Raw genomic sequence first — 27,970 nt, 5'->3', positions numbered from 1 at the left:
AATAAACTTTTAAACTTGGCAGCATGATAATTCTCTGACAGACAGCAGTTGTAGGCCAAACTTGAGGAAAATCAATGAATGATCTATTTGCAGCCGGGTGGTGGTTTGCATTTCCAACTCTGGCCACATGTACTGGAGCAGCTTTTGTTTGACTTTTTAAGGGCAACTTTGCACAGCATGAGCCCAGCTTGCTCTGGAGAAGGAGGAGGATTAGCTGATAATTTTGATCGCCAGCTCCTTCTGAGGCCCACATCACACAGAGGAGAGGACACTGGAGAACCGCCCAGCCCTCCCCCAGATGTCCCAGGCAGGTCGGAATTGAGGGCTCTTTTAAGGACTCCTTCTCATTTTTCCTTACTGTTAGCTTCTGATCTGGATCCCTTGTCTCCATGTGGCCTCCGTCATGTTCCAGCTGAAGTGCTTTCTCTCATCTTTCCTCAGTGGAGATGCAAAAAAAAAAAAAAAAAAAAAAAAAAAAAAAAAAAAAGGACAGCATTTTCAGGGTAAAAAGGGCTTCTTAGCATTCTAACTCTGAAAATTGTATTTAGGCTGAGCAATTTGGGGTTCAGGCATATCCCAAGATGACTCTGTTGATGATGACGTATGAAAGAAGGGCAGGAAAGAGATCGAAGGGTGTCTTCTTTAAAAATAAAATGTGCTGGGGCTCCTGGGTGGCTCAGTGGGTTAAGCGTCCGACTTTGGCTCAGGTCATGATTTTGCAGATCATGAGTTCAAGCCCCGTGTCGGGCTCTGTGCTGACAGCTCAGAGCCTGGAGCCTGCTTTGGATTCTGTGTCTCCCTCTCTCTCTGCCCCTCCCTTGCTCGTGCTCTCTCTGTCTCTCTCAAAAACAAATAAACATTAAAAAAAACGTACCGAATTCTAGAGCATGGCCAACTCCTTTTACCCTTATGCTCCCAGCCAAGGCCTTGGTAGACATTGACAGCTCCACCTATGATCTATGGAGAGATTTGGACGATCATTCACCATCTCCACAGTGACCTCCCTAGTCCAAGGCGGTGTCATTTTTTACCCAGTCCATTTTCTGACCTCTGACCTCATCTTTCCTCCACCCTTGGTATTCTAGATAGATTCTCTTCTCAACAGAGCAGCCTTAGCAAACCTACTCCAGCATAACGTTGTACTCAGGTCAAGCTCACGCCTCGTGGTTCTTACAGAATCTGGTTGTCCTCTACCTATCTGACCTCATGTTCTCCTGCGCCCTCACTCCCTCATGGCCCTGCTGCCACACCAGCCTCTGTGCCGTTCCTCTCGCTGGCAAAGCAGGCTCATGCCTGCCCGCTCTTCTCCCTCAGCCTGACGTGCTTTATTCCTCCAAATGCCCTCTTAATGTTCCCATTTCACTTGCATCAAGTCTTTGCTCAAATATACCTATTACTTGAGTACTTGATATAAGATAACAACCCCCTCCCTACACTGTTGCTCTCTATCCTCTTGCTTTGCTGTACTCTTCTTCATGGAACTGTTCCCACCTGATGTGTTATATATTTAATTATTGATATGTTTGCCATCTGTATTCTATCCCACTGGAATATAAATGTAAGAAGTAGTTGACTAGTGCTCAGCATGTAGAAATTCGTCAATATTTTGTGGAATAAGTCTAAGATATAAAAATAGTATTTATCGTGACTCATAGTTGATAAAACAGGTGCTGAATAGAACCTGGACATTCAAGAGTTCTAGAAGCTTAAACTTAGGAGGGCACATCTGTGCAGATCATCTATTTTCTCCTACCTTGCCCCTCGTTGGATTAGGATGAGCTTGAACGGGAGTCTTCTGGCAATTTTAACTTCATCAACTGTATCATAAAGGACTATTTCTTGAATAAAAGAGAAGGTTTCTTTTCTCTCGAGACCCTAAAATGGGTCCTTGCTTATTATAAGAAGTCAGAGATTTTGCCTTGTACTTCTTGGCAGCCCACATACACTTAACACATAGCCTTACATATAGTTGCTTGCCAACTTTTGTTGAAGAATTAACGATTGTTGGGTATTTGTCTGGTTGTAGTTTTTTTCTCCTGAATCCTAGGCTTGTAAACTTTCATCTAACCTAGATCCATTGAGGTGAGGTGAGATCCAGTGCTCTAATATTAATGCACTGGGATGAAGTGGGGTACAAAAGCCATATCCAATTCACTTTTCCTCCATCCATCCATCCATCCAAGGAACATTTTAAATGTTAGGTAATGTGTTAGATACTGGGGTTAAAATGACAAGCCAAAGCAAGTGATAATGCAGCCTTCATGGAACTCACAGACTAGCGAGGGAGACACGCTTTGATCAAATAGTGATCCGAACAAATATGTAAAATTATATTGGCAAGTTTTATGAGTAAAAGAGAGACAATGTTAACAGGTGCTTGTAGTCAGGAATTTGACTTTGACAGGGACATTCAAAGAAGGCTTCCTTAAAGAGGTGGGTTGAGTGAGAAATAGATGAACAGAGCCCTCAGGAGCATTTGCTCATGCAGAGGCAATGTGAGGAGCAAATGCCCTGTGGTTGAAGGCTATCAGACTCATCCTAGGCCTTTAAAGAAGGTCTACATGGTTAGTTAACAGAGCAAGGTAGAACATATAGGTTTGGAGAGGTGAGAGGAGCCAGATCATTCATATTAAGAGTGATGGGAAGCTGTTGAATGATTGCTGTGTTTTGGGGTTGAGAATGAGCAGGTCTATTAGTTTTCTTTTTCCTTTATTTCTTTTGTTTGTTTGTTTGTTTGTTTTTTAGAGACAGAACAGGCAGGGGAGAGGGGCCGAGGGAGAGAGAGAGAATCTTAAGCAGGCTCCACACTCATCACAGAGCCCAACGCAGGGCTCAATCCCACAACCCTGGGATCATGACCTGAGCTGAAATCAAGAGTTGGTAGCTCAACCCACTGAGCCACTCAGACACCGCAAAGGTCTATTTTCTATAGCTGCATAGCAGTTTAGCACAAATCTAGTGCTTTAAACCAACTCACATTAGTGATCTCCCAGTTCCCATGAGTCAGGAACGTGTGCATGGCTTAGCTAGATCCTTTCCTCGGGGCTTCACGTGGCAACATGTGTTGGCCAGGCTATATTGTCCCTGGAAGCTCAGCTAAGGAAAATCCACTTTTACGACCTTGCTGCTTGTTGGCAGAATTTACTTCCTTACAGTTTTAGGTCCGAGGGCCTCAGCTTCATACTGGCTGTCAGCTGGAGACTAACCTCAGGTCCTAGAGGCTGTCCACAGGCCACTGCCACATGGCCGTCTGCATAGGCAGTTCACAACCTGGCTGTTTGCTTCTTCAAGGCCAGCAGTAGAATCTCTGTCTCCAGTCTGCTAAAATGGGGTCTTCCCTAATATAATGTAATAGTGAGAATGACATCCCATCACTGTTGCTGCATTCTGTTGTTTAGAAGCAAGCTACAGGCCCTTCCTGTACTCAAGAGGAGGGAATTATACAAGGATCTGACTCACTGGGGGCCACGACAGGAGGTAAAAAGAGATGATATGTTCAGATCTGATGCATTATGCAAAAAGCATTGGAAGTCCAGATGAGAGAAGATCGTTTAGATTAAGGTGGTGGCAGTGAGAACAAAGACTTATGGTTAACTTTGAGCAACATTTGAGAAGTCAAATTGGTAGGATTTAGGGATAGGTTATACTTAAGGGACAAGAAAGAGGAAGATACCAAAATTACTGTGAGGTTTCTATTGAATAAGTGTATCAATGGCACTCAACGCTGTCCATTCATTAAAATCCTTTGAGGGGGCTTTAAAAAATACTCGCTGCAGGGCGTGACCCCACACTTTTTAATCAGAACCGTTGGGGGTTCAGGCATTGGTATTTTTAAAAAGGCTTTCCCGGTGATTCCAATGTGCAACCAGGATTGAGAACCCCAAGAACATATTATTCTGCCCTTCACTTTGCTAAGATCATGAGCCACTTAAGATCATGAGGCTGATTTTGCACTTACTGACTTGAGAAAGTTTTGAGACGTCAAAGTACTCAGGTTGTACACAAATCCTATGAGCTCAGGAGGGAGGCCTGGGCTTGAGGCATGCATTTCTTATAATCTATGGGTAACTGCTTTCTGTGGCCACAAATGTGGGTTGACGCCTCCCAGGGTAGAGCATATAGGGAGAAGAGGGAAAGGCCTGGAACTGTACTTTGAGAAACTCTAACGTTTAATGACTTGGTATAGGAGTATGGGCCTGTTAGAGAGAAAGCAGAAAGAAAACAAAGTATGGGGTCAAGAAAACCAAGAGGAGGGCGTGTTTATGAAAGAGGCATTAGTCAATGGTGTCAAATGAACTTATGGAGGTGATGTGGGAGTCACTCTAATGCCTGACTCTCTCTCCAATAAAGGATGTCAGAAACCTCTAGTTACTTTTAATTGAACCCCTGAACTATAGCATCTGCAAACTTTCTCTCTTTTTTTCCTCACTACAGAGGTAATGAGTGTAAAATGTGGGCAATTTAGGGAACACAAAAGGAAGGAAATTTTAACTACCCATAAGCCTACCAACCAATGATAACTACAGTTGATATTTGATATATATACACATACACATACATACATCATACATACATACCATGGCTCCAAAATGGTATCTGTGTGGTGTTCTTTTTTAAGCATTTGTACACTATTTTTAATAGAGCAATAACTTGCATACTGTTTCATATCCTGTGTTCACTTAATATATCTTAAGCAATTTTCTGTATCATTAAATCTTCTTATATAGCATACTTTTAAATGATTGTATTATACTGAATTGTATGGATATGCCATAATTTGCTCAATCTGTTGTACAACATTTAGGTGTCTTGAATTTTCCACTATCATAAGGACCACATTTTAAAATATAAAACATAATCGGGAGTGCGATGGGTCAATAAAAAGCACTTGGACCTTGGGAATCCATGGAAGAATAAGACACAGGTAGAGACGAGCTTCATTGCTGGAAGAGAGAAGTACAGAATGTGACCTAGATCTGGAACTAAATCAGGCTTAGATACACAAGCCCTCCCATCGCCACCCCTCCGAGCCGACTGCTGTGCCACAGAAGCAGAGCTCCTGCATTTTATTGGATGACAGGGAGCAGGCAGAATGCACATCCACTGCATGCAGACAGCTGGCAAAGACAAAGAAGTCTAGAACTAACGGGCCCAGACCAGCTTCAGTGTTCTCTCAAACTCACAGAATGAAGAATTCTTGGTGAGGAGAGAGACCAGGGCTGCTGCTCCTGGTGAAGTAGTCCCCATATGTGGTAGCCAGCCTTCAAGATGGCCTTCAACGAGTCTCCGTTCCTGGTATCTACCCCCTTGGGTAGTCCCCTCCCCCAGAGTACCCGGTTAGATCTACGTGAGCGGTACCTGCAGCAGACATTGTGGTACGCAACTTGCATGGCTAGGTTGCAAACATCGTTGTGGCTTCTGCCTTGCTCTCTTGTGGAGTACCCACTCCGGAGAAAGCCAGCTTCCGCGTTGCGAGGATACTTGAGTTGTCCTTCGGAGAGGTCTGTGTGAATGAAGAGTAATGGAGAGCTCCTACCGAGAGCCAGCGCCAACCCGCTGGCCTTGAGAATGAACCAACTTAGACTTGGGTCTTCTACCCCCAAATATTCAGATGCCCGTAGCCCTAGGCAACGTCATGAATGCAACCTGATAAGGGACCCAGAGCCAGCCCGACTTCCTGACCCACAGAAATTGTGTGAGATAGTAAACATTTTTTTTTTTAATTTTCAGCTGCTAAGTTTTGTGTTCATGGCTACACAGTAACAGGTAAATAATATACTTCAGAAACATAAGTACCTCAGTTTCTCTCTCTCCGCTGTTGTCAAGCAATAAACCATCCTTGTAGCTGAATCTCCGTGTGCATCTTCAGAACAATCGTCCAGAGATAGACTTGCTAGATCAAAGGAAATGCAGAATTGCAGTGTTATAGGGTCAAATCTTAAGTGTGTTGTTTCAGACACCATGACATTGGCCTTCACGTGTGTGCCCGTGCCATCACTTCTCTTGTCCCATTCATACCCATACAGATCCATGACTTTGTTTTCTGCCCGTAGGCAGTGAGGCTGGAACAGGAGTAGGGGCAGAACAATGACAGGAGTCCTCAAAGATTGGTCCCATGGCATGTGCTGACCTTTGGAGGGTCATCTTTGTGAACATAGAGAGGTTGGTGCTTAAGATGCTCGACGTGGCTTCATTGACGAGACTGCCCTGGTGGAAGTGTTTGCTGCATTGGATGGAAACACACTGATATGTGGAAACGCAAAGATTCCTAGAAAGAAGAAAAAGGACACGTGTGGAGACCGGGAGAGAGATGAATGGAGAGAAGGGGAAGGAGGCAGGAGTAAAACAAAGAGGTCTAAAGCAATAGACTGCACATATGGCATTAGAGTTAGAGGAAGCCGTACCCACCACAGGAGAGGGAGGTTTCGGCTAATGATCCCACCCATGGCAAGCTGCTCCTGTTTATGGGCAGGAAGCTATCAAGTTCCAACAGCTGCAGCATCATGCTTTTCAAAGGCCTAATTTTAGAATGCTCCTGATAATGCCCCAGGAGTTGCTAGATCTGAATTAAAAACTCCAGGTCCTTTCCTCCCCCCCTTTTCTAAATAAAACGTTATTGATTTACTAATGGCCTTTGCATCCTGCTGAAAACAACCCTATAGAAGAAAAAAGATGTTAGTAGAGCCAGAGGGCTAACAGCTTGGAAAAACCCAGATCGCAGGTGGGCAGGTAGACAGAAGAGAAAGGGAGGGTAGAAATTCAGGGTACAAAGACGCTTTGAAGGGGAAGAGTGGGCTGTGGAAAATAAATGTTGCCCTGGGATCAGGATCTGGATCCGTAAGCGTGGAAGTCCTGTATGGATAATAGGCCCCTCGGGTCTTTGTTAAGACCATAGTTTTGTGGAAGAGTGGGCTCCACTGAAAGGTCTCTGGGTGGCAAAAACCTACCTAGATTCTAATGCCCGCCCATTATTAACTGGCCACATAGACCTAAACCTTGTAATCACAGTCTGGACTCTGGTTCTTCCTCTATGAAACATGGGGCCCTTCTACAAGTCTAGAATTCCAGATGTCAATTGCCAATGTGGTCGCCATATTGCTGGGAGTTTTCTCTATCATTATTACAGTTTTTTTCCTGGTTGCTTCCTTTCCCCGACCTGCAGGGCAGGAGAGGACAGAGCTGTGCTAATGGATAGAGGATGATATGAGTGAGCAGGAACCTGCTTTTGGAGCGGGGGGAGGCAGGCAAAGCAAGAGAAGTCGGAGATCAACAGAAGCAAAGGGAGAGAGAAGCCAGGTGGGAGAGGCCGGCAGTGCCTAAAGCTGCAAAGAAGCCAGGGTGATGAGGGAGAATTGGACTGAGGAGGGTAGAACCCAGTGGTTACAAGCCGGCTCTGGACCAGACAACCCGTCCCGGCCATAAAACGCTGGCACCTTGACAAATTACTCAATCTCTTTAGCTCTTCATTTCCTCGTCCATAAAGGTAAAATATCAGTAGAACGCAAGGCTGTTTATTGTTCTGCGGATCCAGTGAGACAGTGTATGTAAAGCAGAGAGAACATTGCCTAGCACCCAGTTACTACTCAGTGAGTAGGAGCTACAGGTACTACAAGTACTAAAAGGTCCTGGTTTGGAGAGTGGAAAGTTGCCGTGGGTTTTGCTGAAGTCAAGCTCAGTGATGTTTGTGGAACGAGGGGTGGCCGTGTGTGGGTTGGTTCAAGAATAATGTTGAGAGGCATTTTGTAGTTGGGGGCGGGGATAGCTTTGTGTCTGTGAATACACCAAAAACGAAAATGGGAATTTAAGTGTTTGAAGAAGTACGCTTACCATTCCCTCCATGCCCATGGTGGTGGCAGTTGTGACCCCCTAACTGCTGATAACTGCCCTTGAGAGAAATAGCTCCCAGCTGCTACATCTGTAAACCGTGCACATTACTCCCCGGCGTCTCCTCCCCCACATTCCCTGTTTGTGTCACTGCCTCGAATGTTTGAACCCTATCAAGCCACGTCAGGGGACTCTACTCTGGGGGCATGTGGATGGTACCCAGAGGTGTCCTGCGTGGTCCGACAAGTCTACCTTTGTTATCCTTTGCCTTTTGGGTCTTTGCTTGCACGCGCTCTCTCTATCCCTTTACAGTCGTGGTGCATCAGCAACGTGGTGGCTTAACTGTCATTCCGGAGGCGAAGAGAAAATGCAGGATGCGGCAGGCCCTCAGATATGACTGCACGGGATACAACTGTGTTTTGCTCAACAACACAGGGAGCCATTTGCATAGACTATGGAGTGAATGGTGTCTCTTGGCGTTTGCAACGACAGTCTGAACCCGGGTATTCAGTGGCCCTGTAGAGGAGGGGAGGGTTCTAAGTCAGGATGAGAAAAACAAGACAGAAGAACTGAGAGCATCTTTAATTGAAACTTCAGGGGACGGCGAGCCCAGAAAGCATATGGGTAATTGCTCCCCGGGTCCTCCACGCCAGCTGCGATGTCAGGAGGGCACTTTCAGCCTTTGGGCCGCTCATTAGGGCACAGAGCGAGGATGGATGGAGTGAGACAGAAAGCCCCATCCTGCTGAATCACCAGTGCCAGTTCCAGGATCTGCCCGGGCCATCCCCATGGGCAGCCTGGCCAAGGACTGAATAAGCACAAGGCTGTAGATTTGGCAGGATATCAAGGATGGTGGGGCGGCAGGAGGGCTGAAGGAGCCGGAAGGAGCGACATTTGTGAATGAGTGTGATGAATTGTTTCTGGTTGTTTCCACTAAACCCCAGCTCCGCCTCACACGAGGGGAACAACCAAGTGTGAGCGGCTGAGATGGTTGGAAATGGCAGGATTAGCTGACTGGCTGTTCGCATTGGTAGCTGAAGCTCTCTAGCCAGGACAGCTGGCTCGGTCTTGCTCAGTCATAGAGATGATGGGACACATAGAGATAGAGCAGCACTCCTAATATCTTACATTACTTTTTTTAATTAGAAAAAGGTTTTTTTTTTTTCTGATTACAAAAATAATGCAATGTTTTGTAGAAAATTTGGACGTACCTAAAATCTAACAAAGGGAGTGAAGGGTATCCATGATTGCAGCACTTGGCAACAATTACCAGTATAAATTGACCTGTAACACTTTTCTCTGGGGAGAGCACAGCTTTGCAATATTTGCTCCTTTCATTCTTCACTGGAGGTGTGTGACCGTTGGTCTGAAGAGGGTAGAGCGTCTTCTTTATTGTTACCATGGAGAAGCCAAAATAGCAAATGTAGGGACTTGCTCAAAATCTTTGTGATGGCAACGTCCGCCGCTTTTGTCCTCTAATAATAAAAATAAACTGAACTATCAATGTCTGTCTAGTGCTTTTCATCGTAAAGAACTTGCCTCTGTGGTACCATTCTGCCATGGATTTCCCCTATTTATTTACCCAAGTGCTAGTCCGGAGGCGGCCATGATTTAAGGGCGATTAATTTAGTAGGCGGAGGCAGAAAACGAGGGGCCAGGACCTCTGGTCCCTTCACGTCTATGGAACCGTGCTTCACTCAAAGTCTTTATGCTTAACGGCAACAGGATGGAAAGAGTATCCTGCTCCGGATGGTGTAAAGTTACAGAGTCTCTGTGTAGGGGAATGGTGTGAGCAATGTATCCCTAATGTACAGGGATACATAGGAGCAGATGAATTGTGGACCTATCCCGCCCCGTGTTGTCCGATATGGTAGCTATGAGCCATATGGGGCTGTTGAGCACTTGATGTGTGGCTCGTGTGACGAAGAAACTAAGTTTTGAAATTTTACCTCATTTTCATTAATTTAAATTTCAAAACTTCTGCTCAATTCAGTTATCAGAAAAAATTTAAGTGTGCTTGGAATACGTTGGGTATGTGATTTCTTTTTTCAACTGTAAATTATTTCAAATCTAAACAAAGAATCAAGTATTCTTTTTTAAAAAATTAAAAAAAAATGTTTTTAATGTTTGTTTATTTTTGAGAGAGAGAGGCACAGAGTGCGAGCAGGGGAGGGGCAGAGAGAGAGAGAGGGAGAGGGAGACACAGAATCTGAAGCAGGCTCCAGGCTCTGAGCTGACAGCATAGAACCCGACGTGGGGCTTGACCTCACGAACCGTGAGATCATGACCTGAGCCGAAGTCTGACGCTTAACCAACTGAACCACCAGGCGCCCCTTAAAATGTTTTTTTTAATGTTTATTATTTATTTTTGAGAGAGAGAGACAGACAGACAGAGTGCAAGCAGGGGAGGGGCAGAGGGAGAGGCAGACACAGAATCTGAAACAGGCTCCAGGCTCTGAGCTGTCAGCACAGAACCCGATAGGGGCCTCGAACTCACAAACCGCAAGATCATGACCTGAGCCGAAGTTGGCCGCTTAACTAACTGAGCCATCCAGGCGCCCCAAGAATTAAGTATTTCTGATGAAAACTTAACATCTCCACTGACATGAGCTGTAAGTGTAAAATATACCCTAGATTTCAGACTCAGTGTGAAAAAATACAAAATATATTGGTAATAATTTTCTCATATTAATTACATATTCAAATGACAAAAATTTGTGTTTTTATTTTTCTAATTGAGATATAGGTGACATACAACATTAAATTAGTTTCAGGTGTATCATGTAATGATTTGACAATTACACTCATTATGAAAAGCTCACCATGATAAGATTAGTTACTATCTGTCACCATACAGAGTTATTTCAAATGACAATATGTTGGATTCACTAGGTTAAATAAAATATGTCACTAAAATTGATTGCATCTGCTTAATTTTACCTTTTTAATGTAGCTGGTAATAAATTTAAAATATCTGTGTAGTTTGCATTATATTTTTATCGGACAATGCTGGATACAGCCACGTGTATCAAGTCTCTAGCTGTATCTCCTAAGATGTAAATAATGAGGGTCTGTCTGTCCTAAATAAGAAAGATCCGTCTGTATCTTAGATATCCCTCTACAATGCAATAGACAAACATATTTTTGAATTATGGATCGGTAATTTGCCCAGGTGTCAGAGTTAGAACAACTATGGTTTCAGTGTTGGTTGCGTGAGCTCTGTAATCATGTATGAATTTCTTTTTTTTCCTTTTTCCTTTGTACAAGGAAATAATTTCAATCTCATAAAAAAAGTCATACAGGAGTACAAAGAACTCGCCAGATGCCCTTTATCCAGAGACCCTATTGAAGTTTTGCAACTGACCCAATAATGTCTTTTATAACAAAGGAGCCAACCCAGGACTGTACATTTCTTGTAGTTGGCGTGTCTTTTTTAAAGTGCCCTTCAATCTGAAACAATTAGTTCCTCGGTCATTCTCTGATCTTCGTGACCTTAACATTTTTGAAGATTATGGGCTTGCTATTTTATAGGTTATCTCTCAGTTTAGGTTGTGTAATGTTTCTTCATGCTGAATTCAAGTTGGGATTTTTTGCCTGGACTGTGCTAGAAGTGCTGTGATATCACTGGATCCTGTCAGGTGGCACATGATTTCTCTTTGTCTAAATTCTAGTGATGTTAGGGGCACCGGGGTGGCTCAGTCGGTTAAGCATCAGACTCCGTTTTGGTTCAGGTCATGATCTCATGGTTCATGAGTTCAAGCCCCACATTGGCTCTGCACAAGACAGTATGGAGCCTGCTTGGGATTCTTTCCTTGCTCTCTGCCCCTCTCCCATTCCCTCCCTCCCTCCCGCCCTCCCTATCTCTCTCTCTCTCTCTCTCTCTCTCTCTCTCTCTCTAAATGAATAAATAAACTTTAAAAAGAATTTTAAAAGGTTATAAATTCTGGTGATGTTAACTTGGATCACTAGAGTAAGATGGCAGCTATCAGTTTGTCCACTGTAAAGTTTTTTTTTTCCTTTGTATAACTAGTAAGTATTTTGAGGAAGATCTTCTGAGACTGTGAAATATTCTTCTTTGATGAAGAATGGGGGTATTTCACAGTTTAGCACTGATTTATGTTTCTTTTCTGAATGGATTATCACCGTGAGAATTCCTAAATGATGGTTTTCTAATTCTATCCTTTTTTTTACATTTATTAGTTGTCATTCTATTATAAGAATTATAAGAAAGCTCCCCCCTCCCTGGGTATTGGTGTATGTGTGTGTAAATAATGTGGCCTCATAGATTCTTATTTTACTGAAAGGAATATAATCCATTACTATCAATATTTATTTTGATGTTCAAATTGTCCCAGAATTCATGACGGGAACCTTTTCAAGCTGGCTCTGTGTCCTTTTGACATGTATCCATCCTTCTTTGGAGATACATATACACATATGAACCCAGTAGTTTGCTAGAGCTTACAATGGCTTATGGGAGCCCACTGCAAACTTTTCAGGAAATGTGTGAGTCATTAACATTAAGTGGGTAGCTTGGAATCAGGCATGTTGGGAAGTATTTGCACCATGGAAACTGGCAAATGCTACGATCAGAACTTTTTCCTCCCGAGAGGTGGATGTTAAAAAATTTGCCAGGACACCGATGTTTCTGTCATAAAAAGATGTTCCAAGTTCATGTTACACCTTAACTGCCACAGGCCTGTAATCATTCATTTCTCCAACAATCCCTGATTCCTTTTGGTGGAAGGAATAGGACTTAGAAACCAAGATCTTAAAGTGAGGTGAGTCCTACTGGACATACTTGGGGTGGACAGAATTGGGAGAAATAGCTTGTATGTGTGTGTATGTGTATGTATTGCATATAAATATGTATACATTATTGTGTAGACATATATACACATATGTACCTTATTGCATATACATACATATGTACATTTAATACATATATAATTTAATACAATAATATGTTGTATATATATGCATATATACACTTTAATTTTAAATAAACATTTTACTTTGGAATAATTTTATATTTACAGAAGAGTTTGAAAGAGCACAGAGGTCTTGTGTGTCCTTCATCCAGCTTCTCCTAACTTTAATATCTTGTAACCGTGGTCCATTTGTCAAAAATAAGAAATTAACATAGGTGCAATAGTATTAAGTAAACTATAAAATTTATTTAGATTACATCCATTTTCTACTAATATCCTTTTTTCTATTCCAGAATCCAACCCAGAATATCATATTATATTTAATGCGCAAACACACGCACACACACGCACACACTTCTATCTGACATCTATTTATCTCCCCATCTGTTCATCTGTCAATCTCTCTCTCTCTCTCTCTCTCTCTCTCTCCCTCTATTTCTCTATCTAGATTTAGAAATATGAATTCATACTTCTAATCAGGCCAAACCAGAGGGTTTATTCTAGCTTTTTTTCTTTCCATATTTCCAACTCCTCTCTTTGACCATGAGAAATTTAGCTCCTGTTATCCTTAATATACTTACTTATTGGCTAACCGCCCCCCCCCCCCCATGAAACCAATTTCCTGACTCCACTCGGCTACTGCTCTACTCAACTACCTGCCTTACATGGATCCAGATCCTTGCTAGTTCCCCCCCCCCTCAGCTGCACAGGCCTACCTATTGGCTTTCTGACTGAACCGGAAGGAAGGAAGGAAGGAAGGAAGGAAAGAAGGAAGGAAAGAAGGAAAGAAGGAAGGAAGGGAAGGAGGTGCACAAGTTTCTAAATCTCTTAGAATCTCATTTTCCTTATATTAACTGCTTGTGGATTAGTACTATCTACTTTGTTGATAGTAAAGTGCTTAGCACAGTGCCCAGTAGAAAATAATAACTCAATAAATAGGTCTTTTAACTGTTGTTGTTATCAAGGACCAGTTAAACAGGAAATAGGAAGCCTAGAAGGAGGGACTGTGGGGATGAGAAGTTTTGGTCTTCACCACTATGACATATGTTGGCAAACTAGGTGTGCATGAAAAACTTTTCTAAAAAGTTGGCCTTCCAGTATTCAGAGATACTGTATGAGTCTGAGGTCATTAGAATTTGTTGGCCTAAGCCAGAGCTTCTCAATCTCAGCACTACTGACATTTGGAGTCAGGGAATTATTAGAACTGTCCTGTGGATTATAGGATGCTTAACAGCTACCTGGCCTTACCCATGAGAAATAGCACCCCTCTCCAAGTTGTTGCAACCAAATATTTCTCTGGAAATTGAGAAAGTCTCATGGGGCAAATCTCTCTCTCTCTCTCTCTCTCTCTCTCTCTCTCTCTCTCTCTCTCTCTCTCTCACACACACACACACACACACACGCACACACACACACACACACACTGGAGACCCATCAGAATAAATACTTGGCTCTGTCTTAACTGTATTCTCTGTTACCAAGTTTGAGGAATGGGATATTTGATTTAATTTTCCCAAGTTCTTAGGAGTTACTCTCCACTGTTTTTCCAAAGATTTGGACTGAAAATCAATGGTACAATTCAAAATTAGGCTGAGAATGACCTTCGCTTTGAATCAGAAGCTGCAGAGTCAAGCCTCAGTTGTCACTCAGTTGTGGACATCTGTAAATCCCGGTCAGCACAGTCATTCTAGTGTGGCTTTGGCTAATCAGGCTTGCCGCGAGAGAATTATTGTAAGGATTTGCCCTCACCTTTCTTTGAAAGAAATCCCAGCGTTACCTTCCAGCCTCCCTTCCACCGTCCCCTTCGTGCATTTTACATTCTAGCTAAATGTTCGTTGTCTGATAAACATTAGTCGGATGAACGAATAGCTATTTATTAGCTTTCCTAAAAAGGAAGGAAGTGGGGAAACTTATCGCCACATCTTCCAAAGGGTTTAATTTATCAGAAGTAGTCTGGGTAGTCTGTGGCAGGGTGAGCCAGAAGGAAGTCTGCATTACGACTTGTAGAGAATTACTCTGCTCTTCTACCGGAAACTCGGAAACCTTTTTGCACAAGGACCCAGACGGTGCTGGAGCTGCCGCGGTCTACCTAGGTCTGAGGCTCCCCTTTGTAGTGGAGAGAGAACTTGGTGCTAAAGAGCCAGAGAGGAACACGCACGGACACATACATTCAATGGGCAACAGCATGGCAGTTGCAGACGTTCAAAATGATCGGCACAAGTCAAACCTGAACTCCTCGGGGCCACACTGACGTCACCCCGAATTCAGAGCGCCTTTCACTTTGCACCACCTCCTCGAGTGGGGTTTTGGCAGTCTGGGCAGAGCAGCGCGGGCTCTGCGTAACGCCCAGGATCGCAGGGCAACAAGGCTTCTCGGCCGAAGGCTGAACGAGAGCGCTCAGAAACCTCCTTCGGGATGCCGATTTTAGTGTGTGAACGCCAGCTTCGGGTAACCTGCCGTTATTCACTTAAGAGGCTGCTAATATACAAGCAGCCAGTAGAAATCAGTGCGAGGGAAGGGGAGGCATTCGGCTCAAGAACGGGAGAGAGGACTGGCCGTGATGGATCAGCTTGCTTTCCATCATGTCTCTCGAACCTGCCAGTGCGCTTCAGACCGTACTTCTAGAAATGGTTTCTCAAAGCCAGCAATCCCGAAAGGTTGACTGTGATTGCCTGGTCCATCCGGGAACCTCAGATGGGCTGGCTCTGGCCACCACCCCATACACACCACACCCAGCGCAGCAACCTTCCCGATCGTGTCCACTCGGTCACTGCATGCCACCCTCCCCCGGCTGCCCACCGGGACCAGTCAAAAGCCTGTGTGGGGGGGAAATGTTGCCTTCCTCAAAAAGCAAGCAAACAAACAGAAAAACCCACTTAGGGATGGGTTCCTTGGACTGTGCTGCAGAAAAGGGATAATGATTCTTTCTCCGTGTACTTATTGACATTCATTGAGCAGCATATAGTTTATTTTAGCTAGACTTTGTGATGTAGCATCTATATTTAATTCCACAAGCTGTCGGGCAGCTCATATATTTACAAACACCATCCCGGAAACAATGTGTTTGCTGGTCACAGCTGCATCTGTAACATCTCGGGAGCTCTGTGCTGTTTGGCACAGCTCAGGGAATTATCATTTTACATTCTGGTCTGTGCCAAGGCCCAAATAGGGCAGAGCTTGGGCTAAAAGTTCAGATTCAGTGACAGGCATGGCGGGAAGCCAAGAGCAAGAGTAGCATTGAGGGCCGAGGGTCAGGATGGAGAGTTGCTCGTCAGCCCCACCTCGGTGGGGCTGCCCGCAAGGTGGTGAGCAATTTCTACGTGATTGGCTTAGGTTTATTTTGGCTTCTCAGGCCTGAAAGAAATACTTAAATTGTCTTGTGTGTATATAGAAGCTGGCTCTGCTGGGAAGCGAGCTGGGGCTTGAGCAGCGGAAGCCGGGCTGGTGGGAAGGAGGCAGGGATGGAGAAGGTTTCCTCTCTGGAGGATGGAACCAGCAGTCTGCTACGGGTTGGAGTGAATGACTCAGTAGCTGGACCCAGGGAGGGGCACATCCAGAGGCAGGCGGCAATTGGCATGATCTCGGTCGCAGGAGGACCAGCTTTGGCCAGCACGCGTCAAGAGGAACACAAAAAGAGCTTGGGGGGCAGTTCAGAATTAGGCAAAAGGGTAGGCAATTCTTGGAGGTCTGTCTCCTACAACAGCAAGTAGGGGACCTGAGGGCAGCAGGTTCAGGAGTCAAGAAGGATGCGAACCCCTTACCTGAGATGCACACGCTAAGATTGGGTAGAAAGGAGGGGATGGGGATCTTGGGCACAGGCCCAGTTGGTTGGAGGGCCTGAGGAAAGAGTGCAGTAACTCAGGGGCTGTGCAGGAAACCAGCACCTATGGGTCGTCCACCAGGGCCCAGGTTGGGGGAACATGCCTGACCTTATGAATTTTAAGATAGTGCAAGTGATATGTAACTGCCTTCTCCTAAGGCCATGCTGACAGGCCATCTAAACAGGAGCCACACAGCTTCCCCAGAAGCAGAAGGCTTAAATGTCTTTATCCACGTCAGGAAAATGATTTTGGGCGAGACCTACTTTTAAACTCTAAGATTTTAGACTTTTCATCACTCCGTAGCAATTTTTTAAATGAGAATGAGTGACCTAGAGGCATCCAGGATAACCTCTGTGACTACAGCTCCCTTAACAGAATAAAGTCTGTGGATCTTAGGTTTTAGGTCATTTTGACCATACTGAGGACTCTCTTGGAAGAACATTACTGGCTTCTCTGTTCTTGAGCGTTCCCCAGTGTAACACGGGCATAATAACAACATCCACCTCCTAAGGTTCTGTGAAAATTAAATGAGTCAATGAATGGAAAGTTTTAAAGACCAGTGTTTGGCACATAGTAATTGATGCCTGTGCAATAATTGGTGATGATGACGATGGGGGCTCTGGAACTCATGGGTTCCCACTTCTGGAAATGTCAATTTCTCACGGACACGTGTGAAATAGACAGCATAAGCTCTAGGCGTAGCATTGGGAGACCAGGTTCACGTCCTGATTTGCCCCCAAGTCAGCGACGTGACTGTGAATAACTCACCGCACCTCTGTGGCCCTACGTTTTCTCATCTCTTGTCCATTGTGAAGGGGATTCCATCACTGGCTCGCACTGGACAGTTGCATCAAAAGTTCCTTGAGGGATTTGCAAAATATTTCAAAACACAGAAATATACCCCAACCTAGGACATCAGTTATTTCTCCCTTTCCCTCCCTCTCTGTCTCTGTACCAACCCCCACCCCCATCATCACTCTCACCAACACACATATACCGCACACACTCCAGGCTGCTGAGAACCACTGGATGATTTCCACCTAATTTCCAGGATCTCACCCTGTTCCCCCCAGTTCTATGACATGATCAGGTGGAAATTAATCAGGGACCCAAAGAAGGCAAAGTTACCACGTAATGAACACAGAGCCAAGCTTTGAGAAGTTTGTTGGAGAAAATGAGTCTAAAAGATGTCACAGGCAGACACAGACTCACGGAGAGGAGGGGGAGGCAGAAATGAACACAGTGTTAGGGCCCACAGGCAGATAACAAAGGCTCAGGTGACAGAGGCCACAGATGAAGGCAGATGGACTGCCCACTTCTGAGTCATTAACTATGGAGGGCCTGGGGAGGAGGACCGGTGAGGCCGCTCAGAGTGGCCTGTAGAGATCCCCAAAGGCTAACGGGGACATGTCTCTTTAACAGAGATTTTACCTTCTCAGGCTCCAGCGTTCTTACCTGTAAACAGCAACAAGCAAACAAAACCCCCTAGTGGATGAGGTGGTGCCTGTGGACTCTTTTTGGCTCTGATACTTACGTTGAAGCGTTGGAAGAAATCACAGCGAACACATACACAGCACTCACCACAGGCCAGGCACTTTTTAGAGGCTTTGTAAATGTTAGCTCGCTTAATCCCCACAACCCTATGAGGAAGGCATGAGTATTGTTATCCTTTTTTAATATACATCACAGAAGAGGAAACTGAGGCCAGGGAGCTGGAGCCAGCGTGAGAAGCCGGGCAGTTCGACTCGCTGGCCTATGCTTGTGGCGCTTCTCCGTGGACCCGCTGGCAGGGGTCTCATGTGTGGCAGAGGAGGGCGGATGTATCTCAGGGCCACAAAGAACTGCTGTTCTTTCCTAAAGGGAAGTGGTTTCGAGGAAGGTTGATCTGCATGGAGGCCAGGTTTTAAAGGCTTTGAAATAGACAACCTTTCGCTTAGAGGTTCTGTTTGATCAGCACTGCCTTCTTTCCCTTTTCTGGAGGCCTCCGTGATCTCAAGAGAAGCTCCGGGGCACAGGGGCCTCCCTGGTCGCACACCGCGACCCGGGCTTTACCGCGTGAGGCTGTGGGCAAGCCTGTCAGGTGGCTTGTCTCTCCAAGGAAAGTGCCAAGGACATCCCCCAGGCGCGTACGAAGCCTCTACGACTGACAGATGAGTCCGCCCTTGACCAGTGAAGGGCTGGTTATCACACAGCAGAAACCTATAAATTTGGAGCCCTGAGGGGGTGGAGCCTACAAAGTCTAATTGTCACTAAAGCTGTGTGCGTGTGTGCACGCATGGGCATATGCGTGTGTGTCGTTCTTTTAAACTCCTAGGACCCCCAAGTCCTATACTTTCTTCCTGTTCCGTGAGGGCAAGTTCTGGGTCTGTGCATCAGATTTAGTGCCATCACCTAGGACATTCCTTTTGCATAGGAATTGCTTAACAACTGGCTGTTTGAAGGACAGAAGTGGGTGAGGATGAAGACAGCTGCGGTATAGGTCTTGGAGTTGGAATGTCTGAGTGTCCCTTCTGCTTCTCCGTGGAGTGACCTCGGCGAGGCCCTTCCCCTCTTCCACCCTCTCCTCTCAGAGGTCTCAGATGAATGTAAGAACATTTAGGAAACAGTCATTATAATTAGCTCTTACCTTTGCGCACATAATCATTAATCTTGCTCCCCTGATCTTACGCAGGGAGGATATCCATATGCCTCACCTATTTTAAGTTGTTTCCTGACCAACGGTCGGGAAATGCAGCAAATGTAGCTTGATGGTTCCGGGCCGGTTCTGGGGGAGAAACCGAAGGTTGTGTCACGGAGCCTAGAGCAGACATGGCCGTCGGGGTGTGACATCTGCCTGGGCTCACACGGGGAACGACGGCCAAGACGGAAGCTCTCGGAAGTGCAACCAGGAGCCTATGTATGACCAGGGCAAACGCGCCGTGGTTAGTCTCTGCGGAGGCTGGAGCTCATCCCGACGAGAGGGGAGACTGAAAGTCACTGAGGTGAACTAACAGCACTCCACATCTACCTGCCCTTTAGGAATCTCCACCCCAGAACGCCCTGTCATTTCTCTTGTCTGTCCGCCCTTTCTAGACAAAGGGGAGGCCGAATTCACACCAAGATGTGGTGGAGGACAAGAACAAATCACGCTTTCTGTGCGTTTCTACCAAAGACACCCTCAGATTTATTCAAGAAAACATCTCCTCAGTAGAGTTGGCCAATTAACCACTCAAATGGCTTGAAAACTTATTTAATGTCACTGCCTAATCATTTTATGAAATGTCACTGCTCCAACGGGCAAGGATTTTGGCTTTATACCTCACTTTTTATATGCTTCACTCCCTTTCTGAAACAGAGTTTCCTCCCAAATCGGACTGAAATCTTAATGCCTTTCCCCATATATTTGCGCCCCTTGTATTTGCATAGAATAATGGAATTTCGGCACCGGGCAGGATCCTAGGGATCCTCTTAGCTCTGAAATCAATTCACTGATGACGAGAGGACGCTCCCAGAGGGAAGTGACTTGCTCCCAAGGGAACCTGTAAGTGGCAAAGCCTACGTAGTTTTATCGATGTGAATCATGTTAAGGGATACCGGATGATCTGAAGAGGGTAGACCTGGGGGCGGCTGGGTGGCTCAGTTGGTTGAGCGTCCAACTTCAGCTCAGGTCATAATCTCATGGTTTGTGGGTTTGAGCCCCACTTTGGGCTCCGTGCTGACAGCGCAGAGCCTGGAGCAGGCTTCAGATCCTGTGTCTCCCTCTGTCTCCACCCCTTCCCCACTTACTCTGTCTCTCTCAAAAATAAATCACCGTTAAAAAATGCTTTAAAGCAGGTAGACATTGATCTACCGCTGAAACACCTGATTCCCTCTTGCAGCTCACATCCATTCCTGGCCTCAGCATTTTTATCTGTTAAAAGGGGATAAAATCTGGAAGATGAAGCTCAAGTGTAATTTTATCACCTGTGCTTCGTAAGCAGTAACTACCACACAAATATGAAGTGATTTATGCTGGCATTTATTAATGACCATTGTTGACAGAATGGATGATTTTGTTAATTATAATGACACTTTCTATTTCTCCTTCTCTTCTGGACTCTAACAGCAGCTTAGCTTGGCCGTGCCCTCGACTCCTCTGATAAGTGACCTTCCCTCTAGAATAGTTTTCAGAGAGGAAGCTCTACTTCTTTAAAAATGTTTCTTTTAATTAGGCTTCACGCCCAGGGTGGAGTGCATCACGGGGCTTGAACTCACAACCCTGAGATCGAGACTAGAGCTGAGATCAAGAGTAGGACGCTTAACCAACCGAGCCACCCAGGAGTCCTGAGGAGACTCTATTCCTATCTCATTTGCCAAGATTTAGCACGTGAGCAGCGGACGCCCCAGATCCTAACTGCTCTGCATATCGACAGGTCCGAGCATAAATGGAGATTGAGACCACCAGGAGAACATGACACTGTCCCCCCCCCCCCCCCCAGGTCCTCAGCTGGTTAACAGTCAGAGTGGTGGAGATACGATTCTCTCCATTTCAAAGGCCGCACTGCCTGCTTCTCACGTGACTTGGTCTGTACTTGATTTTTTCTATTGGCAAAACCGTAATCCCTTTTATTCACGGCTCGATGAATTTATTTCACTTGTGCCTTTGGTCCAAGGCTAATTTATTATTTGTGTAGGTGTAAAACTCTGTCGTAGGTGTAGTGTAAGTAAATGGAATTATTTGGCTCTCACAAGTACATTTGTATTTTGTTCCTCAAGGAGCTAGCTCAGCCATGACTTTGACAATACTCACGCGGAACATGGAGGTTTACTTACACAGTCAGCTTTAGCATAAAACGACCCTTGGAAGCATTGTGGGGAAGGTGCTAATTGTTTCAACCTGCTGAATATTAGCAATCCCACCAGAAGTCAGGAGAATTGAGATGGTTATAATTTGCTGGACGTTTGCTGTTACAAAATCCCTGGTGATATTATTTGTGGAGCGTAAACAGGAAATGGCCCCAGAGCCCTTCCCCTGAAAGAGCCTAATTCTCGCACAACTGTCAGTGCAGCCGTTACTTTGTCTCTTTTTTTTTTTAAAGGTGAGGGAAGACATCTAGAGATGTTTTAAGAGAAAGTTTTGAAACCGGTTTAAAACTTCTCCCTGTTGAAAAGAGATCTTTTTGTCAGGATGTCTTCAGATGCCGAGGAAAAGCGACGAAGCGGAAGCCGTAGGATTCCAAGGCCAAATGTTTCCCGGGAGCAGTCAGCGCTGCATTCAGGCGATCCTGCTGCACTCAGCAGACTTGGCCCCGGCAATCAAAACCATTTGATTCCAAAGCTGATACTCCTAGAACCAGGCAGGTTCCAGCACATTGTGAGCTCTGAAAAAGCCTAATTACAAAGAATGGCAAGAAGCACACATTGACGGAACGTATCTCCTTTCTTTCAAAGAGCACACAGTCTTTCACACCTGTCCTCAGAAAACTCCTGATTGGCAGGCGAGGTGGCGGCCGCCACTGCCCCCCCCCCCCGCCCCGTGTTAGAGCACAGGGCCCAAGAAGTTCAGGAGCTGAGCCAATGCCACGTGTTGTCCCTGGCTCACCGCGATCCCTCTATAAAACGCGCGGAATTGAGTCGTCACATAAATTTGAGGACGAACTGTGTGTGAGGGCTGGAATGATAAAAGCAAAGACCTGAACTCTGACCTTGAGGGGTCTGTAATCTAGACAGCGGGGGGATGGAGGTGAGCAGCACCACTCTGCTCAGGAAACTGCCATGCTAGCTTTCTCGCATGCCGAGAACAACAGATGGTTCTTCCTCAGGGAGCATGGAAACCCCTCACCAGACCAGGCTTTTGCACAGGACGGGAGAGGAGTATTGCCATCTTTTATGTTGTCTGTATTATTTTTTCTATTGCTGTGGAATGAATTGCCACCAACTTTGTGGCATCGAGCAGTACAAATTTACGGTCTCGCGGTTTCTGGGGGTCAGGAATCCGGGTATGGGTTAGCCGGGTCCTCTCGCTGCAGGTCTCACCTGACTGAAATCAAGGTGTCAGGGAAGCGGTGCTTCCCTGGGGCCCCGGGTTTTCTTCCAGGCTCACGTGGCTGTTGGCAGAATTTGTTTTCTTGGGCTATGACTGTCATTCTCATTTTTTTTTTTTTTTTACTAGCTGTTGACAGGGAATTGCTCTCCGTTCCTAGAGGCGACCCACAGTCCCTTGCTGCATGCCCCCCCAACAGGCCATTCACAGTATGGCTGTTTGCCTTCTTCACATCACCAGGAGCTTGTCTCTCTGACACTTCACTTTCTTTTAAGCGGTCTCATTCTCCTGATTAGGTCAGGCCCACCAAGGATACTTTCCCCTTTGAACAACTCAAAATTAAGTGATTAGTAACCGATTAGTAGGTCCTGCCTCCACTCAAAGGGAGCAGATTATGCAAGGCGTGCACAGAAGGACATGGCGATTATGTGGGGGAGTGCACAGAAGGACACGGGGCCATTTTAGAATCCTGTCTTCCACAGTGTTCTCCAACACCGGTCAGTGCGTTTCCACTTCATTGTGTTTGCTGCCTTGGCCTGCGGAGTCAAGTAGCCCCAGTCTCCAAAATGACCCTTCTCCCTTCCCCTCCATCAACATGCCTTTAAAAACAGAACAGTTTTATATTTATTATATTATTATTATATTATTTATTATATATTCCTGTTTATAAGAGGAATTAATCACCAATAGAGTTTCAGATAATGGAGCAAGCCCTTGCTTTTGTATAATCAATGCTTAGCATAGTGTCTTAGGAGTTCCCAATTTATGCTTCTCAAGAACTGAATGTGTGAATGATCAAATGAGAAATATTTTGGGCATCCTCATCGGATTACATCCTGTAAAAACAAGTCCTACCCCCCCCCCCCATGTGCAAGGCAGACTCCTTTCAGTTTATATCACTTTTACCCTGATTCAAGAGTAATGCATGCTTATTATAAAACACTCAGGGATTTTTCTTCCTTCTATGATTTTATTTTTTATATTTAACTTTTTAATCCATCTGGAACTAATTTCCCAATGCGATGTTTAAAATATTCCATCCCCTACCCAATTAGTCTGTAATGTTTTCATATGTATATGTGTATGCTTAGCTCTTGTTGATAATGAGCTCTATTTTTGAGCTGTCTGTTCTATATCATTGATCTGCCCATCCAGTTTGTGTGCCAGCATCACCTATTTTAATGATCAGAATTCTGTGCTATGTTCTGAGACCCAGTAAGGCTGGTGTCACCTCCGTGTTCTTCTTTTGGCCTCTGTCTCGACCAGTGCACGAAATGAGGGTCTGTCTTGTGGTGGCTCCGGCTCTTTAGGAGGCACAGCCTTCTTGGCAAGGTCTGGACATGGAGCCAGATCTAAGCTCATATTCTGTCTCTGCATCTTCCTAGCACAACTCCGACGAGTCCCGGTGAGAGGCAAACCTGTAATAATAGCGCCATTGTAACAAACTTACTGTGAGAATCAACCGGGGCAGCTTCTAAGAATCACCCAGCACAGGGGTGCCTGGGTGGCTCAGTTGTTAAGCGTCTGACTTTGCTCAGGTCATGATCTCGTGGTTTGTGGGTTCGAGCCCCATGTCGGGCTCTGTGCTGACAGCTCAGAGCCAGCCTGGAGCCTGCTTCAGATTCTGTCTCCCTCTCTCTGCCCCTCCCCTGCTTGCGCCCTGTCTCTGTCTCTCTCTCTCTCTCTCAAAAATAAACATTAAAAAAAATTTTTTTTAAAGAATCACCCAGGAGCACGTAGTAGGTGGTCAGTACCTCCTAGCTGGGGTGGAGGAGTGAGTCTGAAGGTGCATATTCTCATGCATCCTTCCAAGAGGAGGCCACAACCCTCCTGAAAGCATCCTGTACAAATGCTGAGGCTCGGGTCTCTCACACTTGGGCCAGCCTTTAGGTTCCGGGTATCCAGGATTCATGCTTGGCCCCGCCTCCCGGAAGCCTCTTCAGGGCTCACACCGGTCCAAGGGAAGTCTGGTGGTTTTGTTGAACTGGAGCCATTGCAGACGACACTGGGGACTCTGGAAGGGGGCGTGAATCAGATGCTGAAGGCTACTTTGTCTGCCCTTACAGGGCTCTGGAAGTACCAGAGAATTAACATCCTTGTTTCATCCCCAAGGAAGGAGCCTGTCTCCTTGGTTTTGGCAGCCAGAGAAAGTCCTCAAGGCCGCAGATTACAGGTCCTGGGGGGTAGGGTTAGAAGGCATCCTAGCACATTCTAGCACTGAAGTGCTCCTGGCGAGGGGAGATGGCATGTGCTGTTCAAGATCTGAGGGACAAATGCAATTGTAAGGACCTCCATAGGATCGAATCAGTCCCCTGTGTCTGCCCAAAGATTTGTAAAGATGACTGTTCATTCTCAGACAAGGTGCAGGCGCTGGAGATCGAAGGCCATATGAAATATGAGGAGTCACAGGCAGTCAGGAGTTTTGAAGGCCAGAATCTTCTTGCCTGGCCCCTTCCCTTCTACTCAGAGAAGGCCAGGCATATGCTCATTCACTCCTTCAAGGAGGGTCTCTAAACACCAGCTGTCTGCTCTCGGGACCTGGGACAGAAGAATACACAGCCCTGCCATCGGGGAGCTCCCATGCCCTGTGGAGACAGAACTACAGGCCTCGTGTGCACTCGGATCTGCTCTCTGATGGTAGGCGATCCGATTTCCCGCTCTAACGCCATTCCTGTGCGGCCTTCAGTAAGAGGGATCGGATCCTGAAAGCTGGAAGGAGTCTTAGATATTATCTCATCAAGCCCCTTTATTTTCTGTAGGAGAAAACTACAGCCAGAGAAGGGGAGTGATTTGTTCAAGTTCACCCAGCTTCCCAGCAACCAGGGACCTCCCTACTTCTGTGCCGCACGCTTGGCTGCCCGAGAAGTGGGGTCTCTGTTCACCTGGCCTCAAGCTTTTCGAGGCAGTGGGGACGCTGTGGGCCTGCGACGGGACCCCCAGCGAACATTCTGAGGGAGGGAGACAGAAGCAGAGGGAAGGGAAGCAATTTACTGGAACGGCTGGGCAGACCTCCAGGGTTCAAAAATGTGGTTGCTTCCTTCCCTCTTTATCTCCCTAACCCTCACCCTCACATGTGTGAAAATGAGGACGGCGGGCTTCCCCCTAGGATTGTTTTAAGGATCGAAGGGAACACGTGCCTCGAGCACTTTGCCCAGGGCCTGCGAGGAAGAGGTGTCGTTAGCATATAAGGGGGTTCCTGACGTGCGAGGCGCACAGGCCCGCGCGGGCGGAGACCAGGGTGTCCAACTGACATCGCCCTGTCGGACTTTTCTAGTTCCAGGAGCCCTGGAGGAGCGGCACAGAGCGGGGGAGCGTGGCGAGAGAATGAAGAAACCAACCGCCCGGGAGAAGCATGAGGCGGCAGTGCGGCACTCGGCTTAGAGGGCTCGGGCGGGCGGCGGCCCCATGGGCAACCCTGCTGGCGCTGGGCCTCCCGGGCTGGGTGCTGGCGGTCTCGGCCACGGCCGCTGCCGCCGCGCTCCCCGAGCAGCATGCCCCCTCCGCCGGCCAGCCGCCCCTGGACTGGCTCCTCACCGACCGCGGCCCCTTCCACCGCGCCCAGGAGTATGCCGACTTCATGGAGCGCTACCGCCAGGGTTTCACCACCAGGTACAGGATCTACAGGTGAGTGGGGCCCGGCGGGTCAGTGGGGCCCGAGCCAGGAAGCACCCCCGCGCCCCACCCCCCACCCCCCCACCACCGTCCGGAGCTGCAGGTGCTGTGCCAGCTCCCCGTGCCCCCAGACTGAACTGGGGGAGAGGGCGGGGAGCAGCCGTCAGGGAAAATAAGCCTCCCATGTTGGTTTTTAAAAAAAGAAAGAAGAAAACACATACAAGCTGGAAAACCTGCTGATGCCTCCTGGGGAACTGAGCAAAAGGGTTTCTATTTATAGGCTGTGCTGCTTATAAATTGAGGACAAACCAGGCAGCATGGAGTCAGCGTGTGGCCCGTGCTGCCGCAGGAGGTCAGAGTCAAATGCTGGGGCCGGGTTTTAACTAATGGGTTAGATACTTTCATGAGTTGTAATTACCTAGACATGCAAATGAAGGAAGGGCAGCTCCAGCTCCTGCCTTCGAGGTCGGGGGAGATCTTCCAGGTCAGGGGGCAAGTCTGCCCTCATCCTTGTCCCCACCACAGCCACGGCTGGCCTTGCGCGTGGACAAGGGCTATGTCTTCTTGGCCCTTTAGGCCCATCCTGGGGAGCGTCGGAGCTGAAAGTCAGCCATGAGGCTGGCCGGGCTCATCTGATGAGGGATGAACCTGGCTGCTGGACCAAGCACGTCAAAAATAGAAGGGTTCTCAAAATCCTCACCTTGGGTGACCCAGCCAGCCTCAGGGCTCCCACGAGTGCATCTCTGAATAAAAACTTCCCCTTCATCCCTCTGCCCACTCACCCTGTTGTCACCGTTCTTTTGTCCTCTTCACCTTGCCCGTGGCCTTCAGACAGCCCTGGGAGCTTTGCTGAAAGTTTTTTCTTTTATCAAAGACATCTATTTTTCCAATTACAAATTAGTTTCTAATGCAACAGAAAGAGAGAAAATAGGAAGAAGCACAAAAAGAAATAAAACCAGAACGTCCCTTGTTCCTTTTAGCAACTAGAGGTTGCTATTGTTAACCATTTGGCACGTGCATTTCTAGTCACATGAACATACTGAAATTTTTGGCCCCCTTGCTAGATCTTGCACTTTTCATGGCTTATGCACACGAGTTCATTCAATCCTTACAACAGTCCTACGTTGGAAGGACAGTTATTATCTGCTTTTTACAAATGAGCTCATTGAGGTCCAGAGAAGTTAAGGAACTTGAGGAAGGGCACACCGCTAGTAAGGGTGGAGCCAGGATTAGCTTCCTTGTAGCCAGACTCCAGAATCTGGGTTCTTACAGTATATTTAGAGACATTTTTCTGTTTCTGGGAGTTTTTTAAAGTTTCTGCAATAACTATGCAGTCTGTGTAGGCTAGTATAAGGTCTCAGAAATAAGGTTTCAGGGTATTCACCCCTGGAAGGTTCCCAAATGGCGAGAGCAGCCATTTATAGAAGCTGTTCTCCTGGGTTCCCACACGTGGATGCAGAGGAAGGGACAAGATCAGGCATTTGAGGGGCTGGTACAGAGAGAGAAAGTCCGCTCTCAGGAGCAACCCACCCAGCTCTCCTTTCAGACCCTTTCTCTTTCTTCCATCGTGCTTGGATCTGGTCTGGTCTTGGACGGGATTGCAGTTCACAGTCTGCTTCAGTGGCTCTGGTCCGCGCCATCCTCTAAAGACTACGGAAGAAATTTGCTGGGGCCACTGAGGCAGAATGCCGCCAACTCAGGCTGGGAGAGGCAGAGTTAACGCCGGCTCAGGTGAAGGTAAATGGGCAGAAGAGTTTGACTTGACTTTCGGTAAATGTACA

General features: G+C 46.5%; 1 protein-coding gene across 3 annotated transcripts in view; it reads left to right on the top strand.

The window, feature by feature from the left end:
* BRINP2 (BMP/retinoic acid inducible neural specific 2) overlaps nt 1-27,970 on the top strand; it is a 125,796-nt gene that overhangs the window by 36,742 nt on the left and 61,084 nt on the right. For all 3 annotated transcript variants that reach the window (XM_045452811.1, XM_045452813.1, XM_045452810.1), the window contains exon 2: nt 25,852-26,201. In XM_045452811.1, coding sequence (XP_045308767.1) covers nt 25,930-26,201 — 272 coding nt within the window. In that variant the 5' untranslated portion in view covers nt 25,852-25,929. The remainder of the gene's footprint in view (nt 1-25,851; nt 26,202-27,970) is intronic.

Source organism: Leopardus geoffroyi, chromosome C3 (assembly GCF_018350155.1).
Source record: "Leopardus geoffroyi isolate Oge1 chromosome C3, O.geoffroyi_Oge1_pat1.0, whole genome shotgun sequence".
Lineage (NCBI taxonomy): Eukaryota > Metazoa > Chordata > Mammalia > Carnivora > Felidae > Leopardus > Leopardus geoffroyi.
This window is presented reverse-complemented; position numbering and strand designations above follow the sequence as displayed.